A 24,197-nucleotide genomic window follows, 5' to 3' on the forward strand; every position below is an offset into this window, starting at 1 on the left:
GTTTTTAAACATCAAATGTCTATATATGATTTAATTGAAACTATATTGACAACGCTAGGTGGAAGAGAATTCAAATTTTATCTACAGGTAGAAAGTGTGGCCAAAACTGTAAAATGCAAAATTACATCCTTATTTAGCATCTAAATTCATAAAGATTTAAATATTTTGAGTGGAATTCATTAAAGGAAAAATATGACTATAAAATGCATTTACACATTTAAATCTGTTTGACATACTTCATGTTGTATCATAAAAATATAATTCTCATATTATCAATAAGAATAAAAAACAAATTGAAATGTCTTATCTATGATGACATACATCACAGGAAGAGGCATGATATGAATATTCAATCCCTTATTTTCAGTTTACTTACCTACAATTCTTATCTTATGACTTCTGCCTCTCCAAAGGTAAAAGATAACAAAAGGATAAATTTCGTCCTGGTCTCTGTTCCATTTTGAATATGTGAGAGTGATTAGGAGGGAGTAATCCACAATCCATGACCTATACTGCTGCTCAGTACCAGCTGAGCTAAGGTCACAAATGGAAAAAGAGAAAGAGAGATGGTTCCTGACCAAGAAAGTCTGACTCACTAATGACAGGAGGACCCTGGCATCCTCCGAGAGACATGGCAGCATTCCATGTGTTGCCAAACCAAATTTTGACTAACACAGGAAATCCAAGCAATTCTGGGTATATGTGTGAGTGTGTCTGCAAGCACCTTTGAAGGGGACAGATCAACTTTGCTAAAAGTCTTTGAAAAATGTCATTTTAAAATTATAAAATCAGCAATGTACTATCCTGTTTATTTAGAAAGCAGATGCAACCAAAAGGTCATCTTGATAATAACTGAACAAAAGATGTATATGGACACTAAAAACCGTCTATTAAGGATTTCAGTGAAAATGTTTCCCTAAATCATATTACTATCTTATTTTACTATCTTATTTTATCATGTAGTCTGTACCATGATACTTAAGGAAGCTAGTAATTAATTCAGGATTTCAGAGCGAGAAATAGAAAGTTCAATGAAAGGTATCAGTCAATTTGATTCTATGGTAAAACCCTCAGAACTTTCTCAGAGAGTGCCTCAGCCAAGCAATCTTACTAATCATTTCCATGTAGCAAATATCAACTTCAGTGTTGGTCTGGCAATTATAACATATGTAGGACAGCCAAGGTCATTAAAGCCATGATGTATTTATAAGTTAACAAGGATCCTGACATATAATACCATTAAGTACTTTTCCCCAATAAACAGTACTCTTCCACAGCCATCTGCTCTACAGGACAATTACAACACAATTTTTTTGCCAAAAGCCCAAACTACTTACTACCTATGACACAAATAAAAATAATTTATGGAAAACTATTCAATCAATTTTAAATAACATTTTAAATTTCCATTTTAAAAATTAAACTATAGACTATAAAAAATAAGAAACTACAAAAAAAAGGAAGAAAATTATATCACTGTCTTTTCAATATGCATTTAAAAACAAATCAATGCATCCAGAAAATCTTTCAAATCTGGCTAAATTCTTTCTTTTAAAGTATCCTATAATAGCAGCATGTTTTCTATGTCATCCAGGATACTGGAAAGGCTTCCTAGCAAGCAATGGTGCTAGACTGATAATCTTTACACAAACTTCTAATACATTCATTAATCTGTTAATTAATTTATTCGACAAATATATGTCAGGAGTTACACTGTCCTGGAAATACAATGAGGAACAAAAGTCGGATGCAGGTCCTGCCCCCATACAGTTTATAACCTACTGGGAGCTTCTACCTAGTCCTGCTCAAAAATCTTCAAAAGCCCTAACCACCTATGAAGTCAAAACTACCTAGCCTAGAGTTTAAGTTCCATCCCCAACAGATACAAATATGCATTTTCAGTCAATTTTTCATCTTTAACTGTTCCCCGATACACATTCCAAACTTGGTATCCTTGTACTTGCAATTATACATTCTTACACATGCAATGACACATATGTTCTTGCCCTGACAAAGCCACATAGCCAAATTCTATCCATCCTTTATGGTCTAGCTGAAGAATCAACTCTTCCTCAAAGCTCTGCCTCTTTCCACATAACTCCAAAAATACTGTGTGCCACTCTTAGGAGACATTGCTTTCTACCCTTTAACAATGCTCTGTGTACGTATGCTCTATTAGGTTCTCAGCTTCTGAAATGAAAAAATTTTTCTGATTCATTTCTGTATTCTGCATAGAACCTAACAGCGTAGAGACAAATAAACGGTGGTAATTCTAAATATAAAAAATCATTAAATAGTGATAACACTTTATAAATCTCAACAAATGCTTTTAAAGCTTCCTCTCATAAACCATGTGATTGTTATTATTCCATAATACTATCATTTTAAATGTGTGGGCAAATGAGCTGATCAGTACTGACCCCAGAACATTCCATGAAAGTGTTTTTGTCCCCCGATTATCCTCTAATGCACTGCTCCAACCATATGGAAAATCAAATAGATATCCGCATATCTGGACTAATCATTTATATTGCTATACTGAAGTCATTTAATCTTTTTTTGTAAAATGGTACATGTTTTACTGATGATGGGGAGTACATTTAAATCTGTTTGAGGGCTCTGGCTGAGCTCTGATTAACGAAGCCTTTACCTTAGCAATGAGAATAATTGTCCAGCCACCTCGGCTACGCAAATCAAGAGCCCCTCTTTGTTATACTCTTCATGAAACCAATATATGGTATGACAAATGTTTCTATAACAAGAGTCACTGTCAACAAGTGCTATTTCCTCCCTAAACAATCAGGGTTGTATGTAATTTGTCCAAAATGCCAAGGCAGGCATCTTTTTCATTATAAATATCTACTAGGCTACTTTTACAATAAGTTAAAAATAATATGCCTGAAATTTAACTTACAGTATCAAATTTTTCTCCTTTAAACTAAGTATATTTCAGTGTCAATGACATGTCTTCCTATAAACAGCAAACATCCAAACAACTTACATTTAAACAAGCTGAAGATTACCTGTAAAAAATAATCTTAATGAACTCATCTTGAAGAGGTTCGTGTTTCCCTTATTCAGGCAATCATTCCATAAATATTTACTAATTTCCTACTGGTGTCAGAAAGTAAGGCTTAAAGAAAATTAGCAAAAGGTCTTACCTACCCCAAGGATAGAAAAGTCAGAAACAAAATAAATTTTTTAAAAAAGAAGATATTTTGCATATCACATATCGAATAGGAGGAAGAGGCTACTAATGACAAATTTATGAACACTCTAACCTTCTCTTTATCATTGTATACATTTAAGCTTTTTCAACACAGACACTTCATCTTTATCCAATTTTTATCTTATTTTTTCTTAATCAAGCTAGTTCTGCTGCATGATTAACTACAAACTATAGGGTATTATTCCACCACAATACCCTGGCAACCAGCTCATATTCAGTTACACTATTACAGAGCACAAAAAAAAAAAAAAAAAAAAAAGAGCTAATTGTATGATCATGTGGATATTGTAGAAGCCCTTTAGTTCAATCCTAGATGGGCCTCGAGAGGATAATGCTTATTCTGTTGAACTCATTGCCAAATCACAATATGAAAAGAGCTGGGATCAAAACAAGACCCAATTATACAGAGTGCATTTTATCAATGTTGGGTTTATAAGAAATAGGTATGTGGCCCTGTACTTGTGGAAAACTGTTCAAAAATATTTACATAGATGGAGCTTTAAAGAAAATTATCAAACACTTACTAGCCATAATGATATTCAGTGAGAATCTCTTCAGGTAGCATCAGGACAGCAGCTCATGAAATGCTTAAAGCAACAGAATTCCATTTCATGATTCTCTAGTTCTTAAAACAGATTTCTATACTATTCAGATATTTTAGGGAGAGGGAAAAGCATATTTATGTGTTATTTCTACTATTAAGGTTTTTAAAAAAGAATTGTAAAACCCTAGCTCCTAGTGATGCTCATGGCTGAGTATTCAAAGTTCTAATTTCCATTTGCTCAAGCATCACAAAGCAAAACCAAATGGAGACCATTTGTAAATACTTTTCAATTATTCACAGAAAATTAAGCACGGAGATCTATAAATCAGTTTAGTCTACTATACTTTAAACAGATCCAGAGACCATATAACAACTAAATGGTAGCCTGAGCAACCACCTCCTGCTTCACCCAATAGCTATCTATCCCGTTCTTTTGCTACGTATTTCTGATTTTTCAATATCTGGGCCTATGACAACAGAGCTATAAAAAGAAAAGGGAAGAAATAAAAGAACTCTAATGACAGTAGATATATAATTCTAGCTTTTCAATTACCTCAATAAGATACAGGCATACCACACTTTATTGTACTTCACTTTATTGAGCTTTGCAGACATTGCATTTTTTACAAATTAAAGGTCTGTGGCAACCCCGGGTCAAACACGTCTATTGGCACCATTTTTTTAACAGCATATGCTCACTTCCTTCGTGTCACTGTGTCACATTTTGATAATTCTCACAATATTTCAAACTTTTTCATTATTACTACATCTGTTATGATGATCTGTGATCTTTGATGTTACCACTATAATTGTTTCGGGGCACCATGAACTGCACCTATATTAAGACAGTGAACTTAACCCATACATGTTGTGTGTGTGTTCTGACCATTCCTCAGACTGGTCATTTCCCTCCATCTCTCTCCCTCTCCTCAGGCCTCCTTATTCCCTGAAACACAACAATATTGAAATTTAGGCCAATTAATAACCGTACAATGGCCTCTAAGTGTTCAAGGGAAAATAAGAATTGCATGTTTCTCACTTTTAATCAAAAGCTAGAAATGATTAAGCTTAGTGAGAAAGGCATGTCAAAACCACAATAGGCAAAAAGCTAGCCTCTTCGACTAAACAGCTAAGTTGTTTGGAGAGAACGCAAAGAAAAAGTTCTTGAAGGAAATTGAAAGTGCTACTCACATCAACACATGAATGATAACTGAAATGGCCCAACTGCTGATATGAAGAAAGGTTTAGTGGTCTATACAGAAGTTCAAACCAACCACAACATTCCCTTAAACCAAAGCATAATCCAGAACAAAGCCCTAACTCTCTTCAATTCTATGAAGGCTGAGAGAGGTGAGGAAGCCACAGAAGAAAAGCTGGAAGCCAGCAGGGGTTGGTTCATCATGAGGTTTAAGGAAAGAAACCATAACATACAAATGCAAGGTGAAGCAGCAAGTGCTGATATAGAGAGCTGCAGCAAGTTGTCCAGAAGATTCGGCTAAGATAATTGATCAAGGTGGCTATACTAAACAACAGATTTTCAAAGTAGATGAAACAGCCTTATGTTGGAAGAAGATACCATCTAGGACTTTTATCCTAGAAATGAGAGAAGACGTCAATGCCTAGCATCAAAGTTTCAAAGGACAGGCTGACTCTCTAAGGGCTAATATAGCTGGTGACTTTAGGCTGGAGCCAATGCTCATTTTTCCAAAAGTCCTAGGGCCTTTAGGAATTATGCTAAATCTACTCTGCTTGTGCTCTATAAACAGAACAAAAAAGCATGGATGATGAAAGTACATTTGTTTACAGAATATTTTAAAGCCCACCGTTGAGACCTACAGCTAAGAAAAAAAGATTCCTTTCGAAATATTACTGCTCACTGAAAATGCACCTCGTCACTCAAGATGGAGATACACAAGAAGATTAATGTTGTTTTCATGCCTGCTAACACAACATCCATTCTGCAGCCCATGGACCAAGGAGCAATTTCAACTTTCAAGTCTTAGTCATAAATAAATACATTTCATAAAGCTTGAGCTGCCACAGATAGTGATTCCTGTGATAGATCTGGGCAAATGAAACTTAAAATCTTCTGGAAAGGATTCACTATTCTAGATACCATTAAGAACATTCGTGAGTCATCAGAAGAGGTCAAAATATCAACATTAACAGAGGTTTGGAAGGAGTTGATTCCCACCCTCATGGATAACTTGAATGGGTTTAAGACTTCAGTGGAGGTAATAACAGCAGATGTGGTGGAAATAGCAAGAGAATTAGAATTAGAAGTGGAGCCTGAAGATGCGACTGAATTGCCGCAATCTCATGATAAAACTTAATTGGATGAGGCACTGTTTCTTATGGATGAGCAAAGAAAATGGTTTTTTGTTTTTTTTTGTTTTTTTTTTTTTTTTGAGACAGAGTCTCACTCTGTTGCCCTGGCTAGAGGAGTGAGTGCCGTGGCGTCAGCCTAGCTCACAGCAACCTCAAACTCCTGGGCTCAAGCGATCCTTCTGCCTCAGCCTCTCGAGTAGTTGGGACTATAAGCATGTGCCACCATGCCTGGCTAATTTTTTCTATATATATTTTTAGTTGTCCAGATAATTTCTTTCTATTTTTTTTAGTAGAGACGGGGTCTCGCTCTTGCTCAGGCTGGTCTCGAACTCCTGAGCTCAAACAATCCGCCCGCCTCGGCCTCCCGGAGTGCTAGGATTACAGGCGTGAGCCACCCGGCCTGAAAATGGTTTCTTGATATGGAATCTACTCCTAGTTACAAGATGCTGTGAACACTGGGAGAACTTAGAATATTTACATAAACTTAGTTGATAATGCAGCAGCAGGGTTTGAGAAGACTGACTCCAATTTTTTTCTAAAACTCCAATTTTGAAAGAAGTTCTACTATGGATAAAATGCCATCAAACAGCATCACTTGCTACAGAGAAATCTTTTGTGAAAACAAAAATCAATGTGACAAACTTCACTGTCTTATTTTTTCAAACTGCCAGTCACCCAACTTTCAGCAGCCACCACCCTCATTGGTCAGCAGCCATCCATGTCAAGGTAAAACTCTCCACCAGCAAAAGATTACAACTTGCTTTTGAAAGCTCAGATGATCATTAGCACTTTTTAGCAATAAAGTATTTTTAATTAAGGTATGTACGTTGCTTTTTGGACATAATACTATCGTACACTTAATAGACTATAGTACAATGTAAACATAACTTTTACATGCACTGGGAAACGAAAAAATTTGTATGACTCGCTTTATTACGATATTTGCTTCATTGAGGTGGTCTGAAACCAAACCGGCAGTATCTCTGAGGTATGCCTCTACTTTACAAAATCAAATGCTAACTGCTATCAAGTCTAAATATTCAAGTGTTGTATTCATGTTAAGGTTTTATGAGCCCAAAACTGTATTTATTTTTACTTCTCCTGTAATCAATTTGGTATGTGCTCAGTTCAGAGGATCTAGACTAAATGTATGAGCTGACACTATTTGAATAACATTTGCCAAGTGCCATAGAAAACATTTAAAACCAAAAAAGCTAAGTCCTCTGTCCAAAATTATGCAAGCCAGTTATTTCTGTAAGTAAACAGATTTAATTTTATATAAATAGAATTATAACAGTTGTGACTTTTACTTAAATTGGTTAGGTAAAGTTAGTTTACTCACCTAATATGACACAATCACATAGTTTGTTATGTATAGCCTCCCAGCAGATAATGGTTTCAATGTTAAAAGGTACAAAACATGGGTTTGGTTTTCACTACCACTAGTGACACGAGTAAGTCATGTACTTTTTCTAAGCTCCAGTTTTCCTTTGGGTATGCTAAGTTCAACATACAGATAAATGAGAGAGGACACTCATTGTTGACCCACCAAGATCCATTCCCCATTTCTTCCTTCCTAAGAAAACCACAGTTTTATTTCAGGGGTTTTTATTTCATGTCCTATATAAAATACTCTAAATAGTAAGACCAATGTAATGCCATTTATATGTCAGCAATGGGTTTGCTTATAGGCAAAAGATATTGTTCTCTATATACGTACTTTTTGTAGCTCTATCCCATTCAATTTTAATGTTCAAATACATAATTTTTTCTTGAATTACTGAAGCCCTTAAATTCTACTAATATTTAAATTTTCTCCAATTTTCCACCTTCAGATTCTTACATCAACCTCCCTGAACAAGGGATAAAACAAAGAAACTATATCACCAGGCAAAAAAAATCTACCACGTTAATGTACAACAAACTCTTCTAAATCTTAAAGTTTTCTATCAAAGCACAAGCTTTTGAAATAAAATATACACAAACAGACGTGGGAGGGGATTAGAGAATCAAACATGGCTATCCTTTAAATTGTTACACCAAACACTTATCAGTCACAATGTATTCATCACTAAAATTACTCACATAAAAAAAAAAAAAAAGACTATAATACACCAAATAACAGTTTACCTAGCGTTCAATTTTCAACCCTATTTGTTCCAGTGGTGACTCTAATACCTCTTTAAAGGGGATTTTACTAAGGTTTACTTTATACAAGTAGGTGACTTTATATCAATGCAAAAAGATAAGACCATAATGCCCATACTTACAAACACATAAATTCCCCTCCCATCAACAGATTAAATGTTTCCCTAAAGCAACAATCTTTAAATTATAATTTTTTTTACCAATTGTTTAATTTTCATATCATTAGAACATAAGCCCTTTTTACATGCTATTTCACCACAATCTCAGTATAAATGTCTCATTTTTCATAGAAAAAACTAATTACATGGTTCAGTAAGTTGCCTGTGGTAACACATCGATTTTATTTACATTCAAAAGTTAGACTTTAGCTTGTTCTCTCAATTTCAAGCATATTTAGCATAATAATTCTATCTAATTCATCAGATCTTTTTCTATTCTTCATATGAAAAAATTCTGAAGTCATTATTGTCTTACCATAATTTTATAATATGAATGTATGCTTACCTAATAAGTATTCTATTATTTCTCTTAAGGATATAATTATTAAGTCTAATATTTAGGCAAGTATGCACTAGAATCATTTAGACAATCATCAAACAATGAAAACTATTTTGTGGCTTTGTCTAATTCTTTCAAAACCAAACACAGGAAAATATAACAATAATATAATTATTAAAAGAATCAGAAAATCCATATCAAGACTTGAATAATTTAGATTCAAGTGAAATTAAGGTATACTTTATAAACTACTCAGAACTAGCTACCATTTACCACCACTGGATATGTATTTTCCCTCAAAGTGCTTGTTTCTTATGAACTACAAATGTATTTTTCTATTGTTAGCCACAAAATAACAAATATGAAAGGTAAAGTAAAATTTACTTCTCTGGGGCATTGTGTTAACAATCTCAAAAATTGTGTGTTGATTCATAAAATACTACACATCTACTAAGGTAGTGCAGAACAATATAATTCATGTTTTCAAAATCACCAAAATTCTATACTTAAAATAAATAAGCCCAAATAATGTAAAAAAAATTATTTTCTAATTCACTCAGATTAATTTCAATGATCTGTAAATTTACCACCAATAATGAAAAAAAATATATAAAAACAAGGGGGAAAAAATTCAGGGATCGGTTTTCTCCTTAGAATAAATTTTCAAACTAAATGACATTTTACCTACAGATAATTTCATTCCTGTTAATTTTATATGTAAAAGAGTCATTAATTTCCCAGAAAGTAATTTCTTTCAATTGATAATACCCATTTATAATATTGATTAAAATTATTTTATTTCGTTTAGTCAAAGATAACCAAAAATCACCTGAAAAATCCACAGACTCTAAGATACACAGTAATATATTTCTACATACTTTATGTATTGTCTATGGTATTAGAAAATTCAATGTCAACAGTCCTCTCTTTAGTATGCTAAGCAATAGGGGCTATTAATTTTCAGAGTTTGACTTTGCCATCAGAATTTGCCTTTGCTAGATCTTCAGTGTTCCTCTTCTCCTCTTGACCTCTACTATGATTTAAGATCTTCATTTGATCTTTTAACTGCTTTTATAAAAGCAGATGTTTGGGAAGTTTTCTGTTGGTTTAAACAGGTTCAAAATGAGGCTCCTTTGAGGAAAAGGATATTCACACAATATCAAAGTTTCACCCCAGATTTACTTAATAATTACAAAAGGAAAAGATATCTTTATATATGAGAAATCTGGCTTATCTTAACCAAGTGGTCAAAATTAGTACCATCAATATATTATGACAAACTGACATGATATGCCTCTGATGTGATGCCACGGAAAGGACACAAAATCACCTACTTAATATTTTTGCCAAAAATGTTTAACCTGACTCCAATTATGCAAATCGAAAAAATGGAACATGTTAGAGGACAACTGAATTGCTCCCTTCAAGTAACACTAGCATCATTGAAGGACCAAAAACAGAGAGAGAGAGAGAACTAGGAGAATGTTCTGAATTAGAAGAGATGAGACATCAGAGGTATAAAGGTATTGGGAAATTCGAATATTAGATAATTTGATTATATCAGTGTTAAACTTCTTGAGTGTCAGGATAGTGTTATGGTTATGTAGGAAAATGTCCCACATTCCTGTAGGACTTACATGGTAAGTATTTAGGAGTAAATGTTCATGAAGTGTGAAAATTACTTTCAAATACTTTAGTTGGAAAAAAAGGTATAGGCATATATGTGTATAAACATTCTTCAGAATAAAAAGATGGGCAGAGTAGAGGAGTTTGGTACTTCCTCGGAGATATCTAAACAAAGGTTACATCAATCCATCACTTAGGACTATAGATTACAACCTACAGATACAGATTATTAATACTAACAAACTGGCTCCCTATTTTCTTCTCTCAGCCTTCCCACACCTCTACAAAATGCCCACTTCTTTTTCCAAAGGCTTGCAATTAGTTCCACGGTATAAACAACGGTATTAGTGTCTTAAATTATCTTATACTCAGCACTGTCAGAAAACCAGATCCATTTTTCCTAGTTCTCTAATGTTTAATGCTGTTTTTACAATGGCCCACACCTCCTGGCATAGGTGACAGCACTCTTAAAAACAGAAAAAATCAATAATTATGTCTCTAAATGTACAACAAAGGGTAGCAACTACCAATCCGTCCCTACACGGACAATAAAGCCAATTCTTAAGACTTCTGTTACTGACATTGGGAAAACCATTTTTAGATTGTACAGATGTAATTCCTGTTACAATTTATATTCGTCTATCTGTAATAATCAAAAGAAAAAGGGACAACACAGATAAATTATTGTAGTTCTTTTGGGGTTTTCTTTTGTTTTTCTTAAGAGACCAGGCCTCTGCTGCCCAGGCTGGAGCAGAGGCACGATAATAGCTCACTGCACCCTCAAACTCCTGGGCTCAAGCAATCCTCCTGCCTCAGCCTTCCATGTAGCTGGGACTACAAGCACGTACCACCATGCCAGGATTGATAAATAAAATTTTGAAATTAAACACAGTGCCTATTTAGTGCTAAGTTTTTTGTGGAAAATATATAAAATAAATTGGATGTTTGTACCCCCTTGGGAATTAAAACCAGGAATAATAATGCCTTATTTTAATTAGGTTTCAGTCTCCTTACATTATGAAATCATTTTAAAATTTTGCAAATTGACTATAAGTCAACCTTCTGAGAGTGCAATACTGTGCTTTGTTAGAACCACACAAAATAGGTTTCATTCACTGAATCATCAAACATTCTTAAGCACATCCTAGGCTTTATCTGATACTTCTCCTTCTGGATCAGGGATTCTCAATGCTTTGGGACAAGCAATCTCCAGTCCCTAGAGGTACTTGCTATTTGTATTACTTTGGGGTTTCAAGGTTGTGTGTCTTTCCCACCACCAACTAATAGACAATGAAATGGTCAGAAGATTGTGTTTATAAAATGATTTTGTTTGGTAGATTAGAAGTCAATTCAGCGTACTGTATTAATCTCAAATTCAAATTGAAAACATGGGAAAGAATTTAGTCAAGCCAAAACAGAAAAGGTATATAGTAAATATTCACCTCAAGCCTCACCAAGTCTGGGCTTCCTCATCATCTCCCCTCCCTTTGTTTCCCAAGGCTGAATGTGATGCTTCTCCAGGATCTCATCACTTAAATCATTTACAGAACTTACTCCATTGTGTCAGAATTAGAGATTCATTTAGCTCCCTCCCCAATGAGACTGCAAGCTCTTTAAGGATAAAGACTCATTTTACATATCCAGGACTAATCACTATTCCTGCCAAAAGCAGAGGTTGAATAAATGAACTAGAAACCAGGAAAGGTATCTACCCTTGGCACTAGGGTTCACAGTGTTCCTGTTATGTTTATAGAACACTGATGGAACTGATGTCCCGGAATTGAACGTCTGCCTATTTGGAAAGCAGTCAATCCAGTCCATTTCTTTTATATTCTTACAACGTTCTCAGCCTTGTATACATTTGTATGCTTGTCTTATATCCTTTTTAGACTAAAATCTTATCAACAACAGGGATTACACCAAACCCCTGTAACTGGATCCACAGATAAGAGGCACTCATATGGATACAAGAATGGATGGACACACCTCCACAATGGACATACGCACATATTCAGTATGTGCCCTGCTTTGACACTACTATGGGAGATGGCAGTGAAGTTACAACCCTACAGAGATCCAACAGTGTCAAATCTTAAAGTATTGACCTCTTTACAAGGCAATTTAGTTTAGTGTGAAACTTTGTGTATAGTGTAAGTCAAAACAAATTTCATACAAGTAGGAATAATCCTCACTGCTCTAAGGTTTTATCATTTCTAGTTATTCCACCCAAACATTAAAAATCAAAACTATAATCACTTCAACCAAAAAGTATACTTAAAAATTAGTACTTGATGAACATTAGTAAGCACTGTTATACAGAACCAATTGTTTAAAAAATACCAAAACATTTTAATTTTAATATATGAGTTGTCATCATAGGAAGAGCAGCAATAGTTAAAATTATAGATTAACTTTTTAAATTTCATATCCCAATTTATAGTGAGGAAACTGAGGGACAGATAAGCCAAATAATTTGACAAAGAATACACAGCTAGTAAGTGACCATGCAGGCATTCAAACCCAAGCAATCCAGAGCCCATGCTCTGAACCTCTATGCCACACAATATAAACAGCACAAAAGCCCAAAGTGTTTATCCAAGGACAGACATAGACTATAAATGTGATTATAGTCTTCTCTTAGATTATGTCATAGATATTTTAAGCATTTAAACAAAAAATGTAATATGATAAAACTTATGTGTGTGTCCTGTTAGAATTATTATCATTTTACAGGGCTACTTTATACATTTAAATTCAAGATGGTTGCTTTGGTATTATATTTTACTATAGAGTTTCTTAGTAGTATGCTATTTTGAGTACACTGTGAAGACAAAGGGAAATGCCAAATAACATAACTAAAAAGCAATTTAAGGAACAGTAAAACATCCCCATAAAAAAGAATGTTACAAATAAAGGTAACATCATGCTTAATATTGAAGCCTGCTAACAGGATTCTGCTATAATTTAATTTACCCAAAATACTTAGGTCATTAAATATGAAATGTCTGATTTTAAATCAAAAGTTTAGTTTATTATTCGAACAAGAAGCAATACAATTAATCAAAGTATGCACCTAAACTATCAAGACAGTTTTGCCTTCTTAACGGTAGCTTGTTTATGCCAGCATCAAAGAAGCCTGGAGAGCAAGTGGAGATCAAGTTGAGAAAAGGCGTTTTCTACCGATTGTTGAGAACTGAATGTTTTTCCTTGCAAGAAGTAGTCCAAAGCCTGGAAGAAGTGGTAGTCAGTTGGTGCAAGGTCTGGTGAATACAGTGGATGACAGAGAGTTTCCAAGTCCAGCCTCTCTAGTTTGAGCAGCGTTGTTTGTGCAACATGTGGTCGAGCACTGTCTTGCAAGAGGATTGGCCTGTCTCCATTGACAAATCTCGGCCACTTAACCACAAGTATCCTCATCATTTCGTCCAATTGGTTGCAGTAGACATCCGCTGTAATCTACTGACCAGGTTTCATGAAGCTGTGGTGGATAATACCAGCGCTGGACTACCAAGCAGACACCATCAGCTTTTTTTTTGATGAATATTTGGTTTTGGACTGTGTTTTGGCACTTCATCTTTATCCAACCATTGTACGGAATGCTTGTGATTATCAAAAAGAATCCATTTTTCATCACATGTAACAATACGGTGCAGAAATGGTTCAACTGTATGCCGTGACAGCAAAGAAAGAAAAACTTTGAGACAATTTCTATTCTGATGCTCACTTAATTCATGCAGTTCCTGTCTATCCAGCTTCTTTACACCTTGCCTATTTGTTTCAGTGGTAAAATATTGTTGGAATAGTAACGTCAAACCTTGTTGCCAATTCACGCATAGGTTGACGTGGATTCACTTCCACTGCAGCTTTCAGTTCATCATTATCTACCTTGGTCTCAGGTCGCCCATGTGGCTCATTTTCAGGATTAAAATCACCAGAAGAGAACTTCTCAAACCATCGATATACTGGGCATTCATTAGCCACATCCTTCCCAAACACTTCACTGATAATTTCGAGCTGTCTGTGCTGCATTCGTTCCACGACAGAGCTCATATTCAAAAATAACATGAATTTTTTACTTATCCATGGTTTCAGAAAAATTGCTCTTAAAAAAAAATTTGAAAGATAATCACAAGCCAAAATGTGTATTTGAAAGAATGAGGATGTACTTTCACAATAAAAATAAAACAAGCAGTGTCAAAGTGAAATGCCGAGATATCAACTGCCTTAGTACCTAAAGAAATCGGACATTTCATACTTAATAACCTAAGGCCTCAAATATATTAGAGAATGAAGTAGATTCCAAAATATCCTCAATTTATATGGCTACCAATAAAATATTCCCTTTTTATCCTTCGTTTCTTCATGATTGCTCTACCTGCCATATTTCCCCTTACTTGAAACAAAGTTGTCTTTATGCCATTCATTTTTCCAATCAGGCCCCATATATTTTCCAATATTAGATTGAATCACATAATATTACCCTTTTCAAACCACCTTTACCTATAAAAATGACACTTCATATAATTGGATCTAATAACTCTCTCAAAATTCAACATACTAAAAAGAACAGAGGCACTCATGAAGTCATAATTATTCCATCATTGTAATACTTTCCTAGTGGAACACAAAGGATAAACAGTTTACACCATTTTCAAACTCAAAAGTAATCACTTCCATGGAAAAATATTCACAACATATCATTAAGTGAAAAAGACTGAGATACAGGACAGTATGATACCAATTTCACTTATACATAAAAACATCTACTACTAAAATTCTGTTTTAGACTTCAGGATTTTTATTTCTCGGTTCTCTTCATTTGGTGGTTCTATGTTTTCCTAATTTTCTAATTTAAATGTAGTAGTAACTTAATTTTTAAAAGTAATTTAAAAATAAGTCACTCTTTGCTTAACTCTTTACCAAAAAATACTTAAGATATTAATGAATCTACATATGCAATCTAAATCTAAAACAACTATAAAGAATTTAAATATCTTATACCTTTTTGTTAACTCAATAACAAAGCCCATGAGAAATAACACAATAACTTAATAAGCTATTCCAAAGAACACTGATAATTTTCTTTGTTGGTATACATAAATAACCTCATTCTACATATCAACAAAATAAGCCCAACTAACAGTTGGGTTTGGTTTCCTCATCACTACAAAATGATGACTTGTGCTGTTAACAAGAGCAGAGCAGAGCAAAAAGTTAAAACGTAAGGGATCGATACAGAGTAGGAAAATGGAAGAATAGAGTCAGAAACAATCATGAAAAATAAAAGAGAAACCAAAACAAAAAAAAATGCTACATACCTCTGCTCCATGTGAAAAAAACTTTTAAAGAATAAAAACATACGTTTTGATATTTAAATGGACAAAAATGTTCTAAGTATCTTCTAGGAGATATTTTATTTTGAAAATCCTGATACACAGAATCCAGATGTTCTAAAACTCTAATTTTACCTGTGTTAACTGCTAACTACATAAAATAGGTTTCGAGATGAACGTAAGTTTTGAGATTTTGCTAATTTATCAGCTAAGGAAAGTAGTCTCACCTAGAATGCGTTCTCATATTTATAAACCAAATACTCTAAAAAAATAACAAGAGAAAGGTTTGAGTTGAACAGACATATGGCCCATAAGGTAAACAGCTCAATTAGTCCATTGTGGTTTACTGCCCTCTGGCTGCTGTGGCAGGAGATATCACAGATAAAAAATGGCTGCCATGAAAAGCAAGGAAGGTGTCAAGCAGAAGTTGGCAGGAAATTCTTTAGGCAAATTTAGAAGCTTTAGAACAGACTCTCAAATATATATTAAAGTTAGTTTTACTCCATCCTTTAAAAAATATTAAAAATATCAACAAGCAAAATATTTCAAACACTACCTGAAATTTTTCAACCACAAATTAACAAAATATAGTCTGGAGATGATAAAAGTTGGCTCTAGGAGACTAAGTCAAAAAGAGTTAATACCCTAACTAATGACTGGGATCAGGTCTTGATTCAGAAAAATTCTTTAGCATATTAGATAGAAACACTTAAATAAAGAGGTAAAAAACTTTTACCAGAAATTCAAAGAATATTGATAAAATTTCCCCTGGTTATAAATCTGTGGTAAACATAAAAGGCAGCTTAGAATAATGAAACTGTTATAGTCAAAGTTTCCAGATATCAGATGTAATCTGAGGTTAAAACCTAAGCAACACTGGAGCCAATATTTCCTGGAATCACCGAATTACATAAAAAGCAGGAACAAAGCAAGAGAAAATTTGCTACACCAAAATCAGACCAGATCCTTTATGTTAATCTTTCTTCAAAATACTATCCAGTGTCATCTCATAATTTTGTCCAAAAAAAGCTCACTACTAAGTTTCTATATCACTTTTCAATTTTCCACCAGAGTTCAGCTGCCAACAAACCACAACAGCCACAGTCTAAGAAAAACCAATTCTGTTCATTTCACTGCCTTGTTAATTACTCACAATTCACTATCATTTAAAATAGTGGGTTTTAAACTTGTTTCCACCCCCCAACACACCCAGGGGACACAACACTTTCATTTAATAAAGGTTCACAAGGTTCTGATTCTCAGCATGACTGGGAAAGGACAAGAGAACTTGAACAAATGGGGGTGGAAGGAAGAGGGGTGAGAGCAAGGATGTTCCTTTTGAGAGACACACCCATTAAACACTTGGGATCTTTCTTTTGAGCAAGTCTTAATAACGTTTTCAAAATCTACCCATTGTTCAAAAAATTGTGATGCAAATAATTTTTAAGAAAAAGCAAAACCTTACCCTGCAGTTCATGATGTATTACACCCACAAGGTTGGGTTCGTCTCCCCACCAGAATATCCATAACTCTTTGCAATCTGGTTTGACATCACGACGCCATACACACAGCAGGTTGGCTTGTAGACAACGGATGAAACTTAACAGGATTGGATCATCTTGGGCTGGGGCTGAAATTATGGGTCCACAGTCCCCATGCCCTCCAAAATTGTACCTACGCCATTTGATTCCCGTGAGTTCAGCCTGGAAAAACACAAGAAAATTTCAAGTTTTGATTTTTCTTTTTACTTACAGACCACTAAAAACAGGCTTCCATACAGAAAAGTAAACATGCTAAAATATTTACACTAAACCTCACATCATAAGATTTCTCCCAGTGAAGAATGTATGTCAATCCTTGATTTTAAAGGGGGGGAAGCTAATTCCTATCAAGATGGTCTACGTAGCTCTTTATGTTAAACAACAAAACAAGCTGATAATCATTATTTCCTATTGAACCATTTCATTTACCTAAACATTTACTATAAATCCCTATATATAAAACTATTTTCTATATTATTACTCCTTATTTGAACTATAAATTATGTTTAGAAATTAGGTAAGAGTTTAAAAAAAAGTTTGTAAAACTGAACTAATTTTGGCCAGGCACAGTGGCTCATGGCTATAATCCCAGTGTTTTCCCACGCCGAGGCAGGAGGATCACCTGAGGCCAGGAATTTGAGACCACCCTAGGCAACATAGGAGACCTTGTCTCTACAAAAAAATAAGAAAATTAAAAATAAATTAAAAATAAGGAAGTAATTTCTTTCAAAGGATTTCCTCAATTTCTTCCCACCCAGAAGCTACAGTTTAAATCCTTTTTAATCAGGGTATCAGTTAGCATGCAGTAAGTACCCTAGTGCTTCATCATGAATGCCAAAAGGCTAATATTTAAGCATTAATAGAAGTTTGTTTACAAAACTAATGCAAAGTTATCAGCAATGTATTCACGTTATTTAACAGGCTGCACACAGGAAAGCTTTGTTTCTATAACAATTCCCTAATGTATTAATAGTTTGGTCTTTTGTTTGTTAAACACATTTCAAAACATGAGAACTTCAAACCAGCATAGAACAGACACTGTATCTTTACTCCATTATATATATTTATATTTTAAGATTCCTAAACCTTAGGTCTTAAGAACTAAACTTGAAAAATGTCTCAACACAAACAAAACCTGAATCCTTACTTATGCAGCAGCTATAAACTATCACTACAAATTCAATACTGATAGTAAAACTGATTCATAATAAAATTCTGTACCAAACAGCCCATGTGTCCCTTCTATTCAATCCTTACTCATTCATCTCCTTCCACACGTCAGTCACTTTTTTCAACAAGATGTTTTTCAAAAAGCAAGTACCACTGGGTAGTAATGTAGCCGTATCTTCTATCAACACAACTGAAACAAACTTAAAGTACTAAAACAATCAATCATTATAATGATCATATTTAAGAAAAAAAATCTTATTTCTTCAATCCAAATAAAAGTTTTCACTTCAAAAAAAAAAAAAAAAGTTTACAAGGATAACATCCAAACTAAAACTACCTGAAATTCAGTAACTTATCTTTTACAGTATGAAATACACAAATTTAATCTTTAAGGAATATTCTTAGTAAAAGCTGGTATTGTCATCATTTAAGCTTTCCCTATGTGCCACTTGGTTTCCTCTAAATATAAAAGTACGCAGTCAATGTAAAATGTTCAAAAATAATACACCATAAACACACTAGAAATAATTATTAGCATCTTACTGTATGTCCTTCCTGCTTTTCTGTATATATACATGTTGAAAGTTAGAACCACATTGTATGGTTTTGTACCCTGCTTTTTCACTTATTGTAAATATTTCTATATATTACTAATTATTCCTCAAAAACAATTTTTAATATCTGCATAATATTATATTCACCGTTCAGAAAAATACAATTTAACCATCCCATAACAACAGGACAATCTTCCATTTTTTTCAATATTATAATTATTATAATTGATGAACATCCTTGAACATTATTTTCCTGATTATTTCCTTAGGAGAGACTGCTTGATACAGAATTAACAGTCAAAGAATATGAATATTTTAAGACTCATAATGAGTGCTACCACACTGCTTTTCAATTAATTGTCCCCCAATACAAACAACCGCCTCCCAAATTACATGTCTTTTAAAATACCTGTCAATGTAATAGAAAGGTGTATCCCTGTACTAATTTACAGTCCTTGTTCTGCTTGGAGGAATCATTATCACATATTTGATCAGAGTTATAATCTGAGGCCAGCCTTCCTGGGTTTAAATCCCAACTCTGTACTTACTAGCTGTAAGTACCTAGCAAGTTACTTAAACTCTGTCCCTCAGCTGCCTTACCTGTAAAATGAAGGTAATAGTACTTACAGGGTTGCTAATTAAATGAGTTAGCATACATATAAAGCACTTAAGGCAGTGTCTGACACATGCCAAAAACCATAAATGGCATTATCATATTATTATAATAGTACTATTTCTTTTACTTTGAGTTGTCTGTTCAAATCCTTTGTCCGTTTTTCTATCTTACAAGTTCCTTTGTTTCTTCAAATAAAAGTTGTGTGTGTGTGTGTGTGTGTGTGTTTGTGTTCTAATCAGAAAGCCTAACATCAATCTTTAAATAAATGCCAAAGAAGGAAACAAAATAAAAAGAATAAAAAGGGGCAATTTGAAATCTGAAAAGCTAAGTAGAGACTAACTTTTCTTATTATCATCTCAGCTAGCGTTCTGTGCCTAAGGATCTTGTGGGAGGTGGATGTAAGAGAAAACGAGGAATTAAAATACACCGATAAATATGACATCAATACTGACATTAACCATATTTAAAGGGTTAGAAAATTAAGACATATCAGAGATTCAAACATCAGATGAGTCAGTCCCCAAGAAAATCTATGCACAGCAATTTACTCATTAGAACACTTTCACCTGTAACATCCGGCACAGTTGAGCAGACAAAATATTTGGCTTTGATTCAGGAGAATGTTTTGCCTAATCCTAGCACTTCCACTAACTTCCTATCAGCGCTTGTATGCTCTCAGTGGCAAAGGGAAGCTGCCACCACCTGCTCTATGTTTTTTACAAAGTTGTTCTAGCAAGTGATATGTTACAAACGCAAGTGACATAACAGCAAGGCTACAAACTGAATCACTTCATAACTAATTCAGCCAAAAGAACTGAAAAATGTCCAATTATTTTTAAACAATTTAATTCCTTTACTTTAAAGCTAAAATTAAATATCATTATACCAGTCTTCACTGGAAAATGTAACAAGGAAACACTAATCAAGCCTAACAGAGATAACTAAGTATAAAATGGATGTTCAAAGACTTAGCTTTAAATTTTGAATTAATGTTTGATAAGAGGAAAGACAACTTAAATGATACTAAAATAGTTTGTCTAAGGAAAAAAACTCCCATTATAGATACTTATTCAATTAGATTAAAATGTCTTCGTATACCATGACCATGTTTACAGTTAAAAATCAAGTCCACTCCAAGTTCTACTGTTCAAATTTCTGAAAAATTTTCCAAACTCAAAATTCTTTACCTAATGATTTCAAAATTTTGAAGCAAACCTTTAAAATATTTCTATATTCAAATTATTCCCAAAGCACAATTATTTCTCACTAAAATATGAACAAATCATAATTAAAGTTAAAATTACATGGTTTTAAAAACATAGAACCAAAAGATGAAATTAAAATACACAAGGAACAAAACCAGTATGTATGTATGTATAATAATAATCACCACCATCATCATCTATTAGGCACCTACTTAATATCAGGCGCCATACTAGGGTCTTCATATATAACTCAAATCTTCACAATAGACAGCTAAAGAAATTAGGACTCAGGTTAAATAATTCTCTCCCATAGCCACAGAGATAGCAAATCGCAGATCCCAAATATAAATGGATTTAAACCATAACTGCATTTAAAGCATAAATTCTTTCCACTCTGCCATGGTGGTGCTTCATAGAGCTAATGGTAAAAATTAGCCCTAGAGGATTATAAAATAGTACAAAGAAACTGTCATCAACTCAATTTAGCAATGACTAGATCTCATGGCCAAACCTTCTAATTTAAGAAAGTTCATGAATCTTTCTTTAGTCGTCCTGAGGTATTAAGAAAACTAGTGTAAGAGTGCCCACACATCATCCATGAATAGAAGGGACTTTTTTTTATTTTACTCAGATAATTATATGCCTTCTTTTACATGTTATCACTATAAGACAACATCCACACAAACTAATTCTTAGAGTATATATATAACAAACCAAGAAAATAACTATTCTAATAGCAAGAGATGTTGGAAGGAAATTTGCTCAGCAATGGCTGGCATCTGTTATAGAGGTAGTCAAGGTTCTCAGAAAATTGAACTTAACTGGCAGAGACTCCCCTGGCCTAAACAGAAGGCCACTACAGTCAGTTTAGAACAGTTCTAATTAAATAGATTACACCGAATCAGGATAAATGTACTTCCTAACTGCATGAATGAGATTTAAAGAAAATTTATATTGATTTTTAGTGTCCTATTCTTCAGATACAATGTGTACAGAATGAGCTGATAAAGTCTTGCAGTGGAGATCATTTATTTGCAGTGACCCATCACAACCAGATCCTCTGTGACCAACAGCATATACGTGCAATATGGCTCCCCAGAGTTAAAACCATATTCCATGGTCATAGAACAGTAAAACTAACAGACACTGATAAGAATGAACCCAGGGTATGGTATCATGGAAAGAACACTGGCTAGAGATCAGGAAATATAGGTTCTAGGCCTGGTTTTTTAACAATTTACCTATATGTTAGGAAATCTACTCCACCTCAAGGCATCTCAGCTTCAGGACCTGTAAAGCGATAGGGCTGACCTAGATACTATAAATGAGTTCAAGTCTCCTGGCCCAGACTAATTACATCCCACCCACAAAGGCAACTTGCAATGGAGATGGAACCCTTATTAGCCTCTTAAATGATCAGCAAGAACAGAAAAGCTGGCCAGAAGATATTCAAAATTTCAAGAAACAATTGAAAGGAAGATTCCTCAAACTACAAAACAATTAGCTTAACATCAATTCTGCGCAGGAATGGTGTGTAGAAAAGGCAGCTGTGATCATTTGGGGCTCACATGAATACATTAGGAAATTCCAAGCCTGCCTAACCTCACTTCCTCCTGTGACAGGGTTACTACTCTAGCAGATCAGGGGAACACAGTAAACATATTAAGTCACCTCTCAACTCAGAGGAAGGAAAAATGTCACATATAATAGAAAACTTCTGTTAAAACATAACTAATCAACTCCAGGTAAAGATGACAGAGTAAACACACACATCTGCTTTTGCTCTCTGTTAAATCCCTCTAAAACATCAGTAAAGAAGTTTGTTTCTTTTGGTTTTTTTTTCTTTAAATCATAAAATCACAAGAGTAGGTAGAAAAGGAGATAGCATCAAAATTTTGAAAGCTAAGAAGCAGATGCTCAAGAGGTAAAGATACTTATATTATTTAAGAAAACTGAGTCCTAGACATGGAGAAAGCAGGGACACAACCCAATTAATACAGAATTCCCTCAGCCTCAGGAATTTTAGATACAAGTATTTGTGGAAGTAGAGTTGAAAGGCAGAGAGGAAACAAAATAAGGAAAACAGGTTGAAAGTCTGCTTAAAAGGCACTCATATGTCCAGGTATCCTCCCTACTGCACAGAGTTGAGCTACTGCCCCTTCTTCACCCCAACAAATAATCAGAAGAGTATCCTCTGGAAACAGTAAAACAAAGGGTGCCTAGACTGGGGGACACATACAAACAGAAGACAGGGAACTAGAGTGAAAACAGGGCATTAGGTGAACACATACAGAATAAAGGCCAAGAATCACCCTCTCCCCACCACTGCCCTCTAAACACCCAGAACGCTAGCAGCCATTCCTTCATCCCCCAAATATGAGGGTGGAAAAGCCTTTTTCTGAGAAATCTTACCAGCTCCAGAAGAAAGACCTCAAGATACTGAAATCAGAGGTTCCCCAACTAAAGAGCCAACCCAGATCAGTGAAGTACAGGGCAAGCAAATGTCACTCGCAAACTCAGAAATTCCCAGTGTTTTTGGCCACCATTCCTTAACACGAGCAGACAACCAAGAATTACTAAATAGTTGAGGAAAACCACTGAGGAACTATAGAGACAAAAACAAACAGGTGACTTAAAGGAAAGAGATGACATTGGGAGAAAAAAAAAAAGAAAATCTAAAATTTCTGAGGCTGAGGGGATTCTGTATTAATTGGGTTGTGTCCCTGCTTTCTCCATGTCTAGGACTCAGTTTTCTTAGAAAGTTAGAAAAAAAAAAAAACTTTAAAATATCTATAATTAATATCCTCAAAGAGATAAAATGGCGGAACCATTAAAAAAGGACAGGACACTATTTCAGAAAAGAAGAAGAGAGAATTTTTAAAAAGCTCTTGGAAATTTCCAAAAACTGATACCAGAAATGATAAAACTCGGTAAAATGTCTGGAAGATAAAGTTTAGGACATCTCCCAGAACATAAAGCAAATAAACAAAAATGAAAAATGAGGGGGAAGGGACTAAACTAGAAGAGCAACCCAGGACACTCAAATCCAAATACAAGGGCTTTCAGAAAGAGAAAATACAGATGCAGAGGAAATGACCAAGAAAATAATTCATAACAATTTCCCAGAAAACAAACGTGAATTTCTAGATTGAAAGGCCTCCCTGAGTACCCAGAACAATGGATCAAAAGAGATTCACAGAGGCATATTACTGTAAACTTTCAGCACTCTGCAGACAGAAGATCCTCCAAGCTTCCATGTAGTAAAAAGAGATCCCATACGAAGTATCAGGAATCAAGATTTTTAACTTCTCAACAGCAATACCAAAAGCAAAAAGGCAAAAGTGCAGTAACCCAGAATTCTAAGGAATTACTTCCAAACCATGTATCTATACTAGTCTAAACTACCTT

At 34.3% G+C, this 24,197-nt stretch overlaps 1 protein-coding gene across 1 annotated transcript in view; it reads right to left on the minus strand.

Moving 5' to 3' along the window:
* MED13L (mediator complex subunit 13-like) overlaps positions 1–24,197 on the minus strand; it is a 287,723-nt gene that overhangs the window by 235,430 nt on the left and 28,096 nt on the right. Inside the window, exon 2 of the mRNA XM_012663527.1 lies at positions 17,169–17,406. Coding sequence (XP_012518981.1) covers positions 17,169–17,406 — 238 coding nt within the window. The remainder of the gene's footprint in view (positions 1–17,168; positions 17,407–24,197) is intronic.

The sequence above is a fragment of the Propithecus coquereli genome, unplaced genomic scaffold, assembly GCF_000956105.1.
Source record: "Propithecus coquereli isolate 6110/MARCELLA unplaced genomic scaffold, Pcoq_1.0 Scaffold81, whole genome shotgun sequence".
NCBI lineage: Eukaryota > Metazoa > Chordata > Mammalia > Primates > Indriidae > Propithecus > Propithecus coquereli.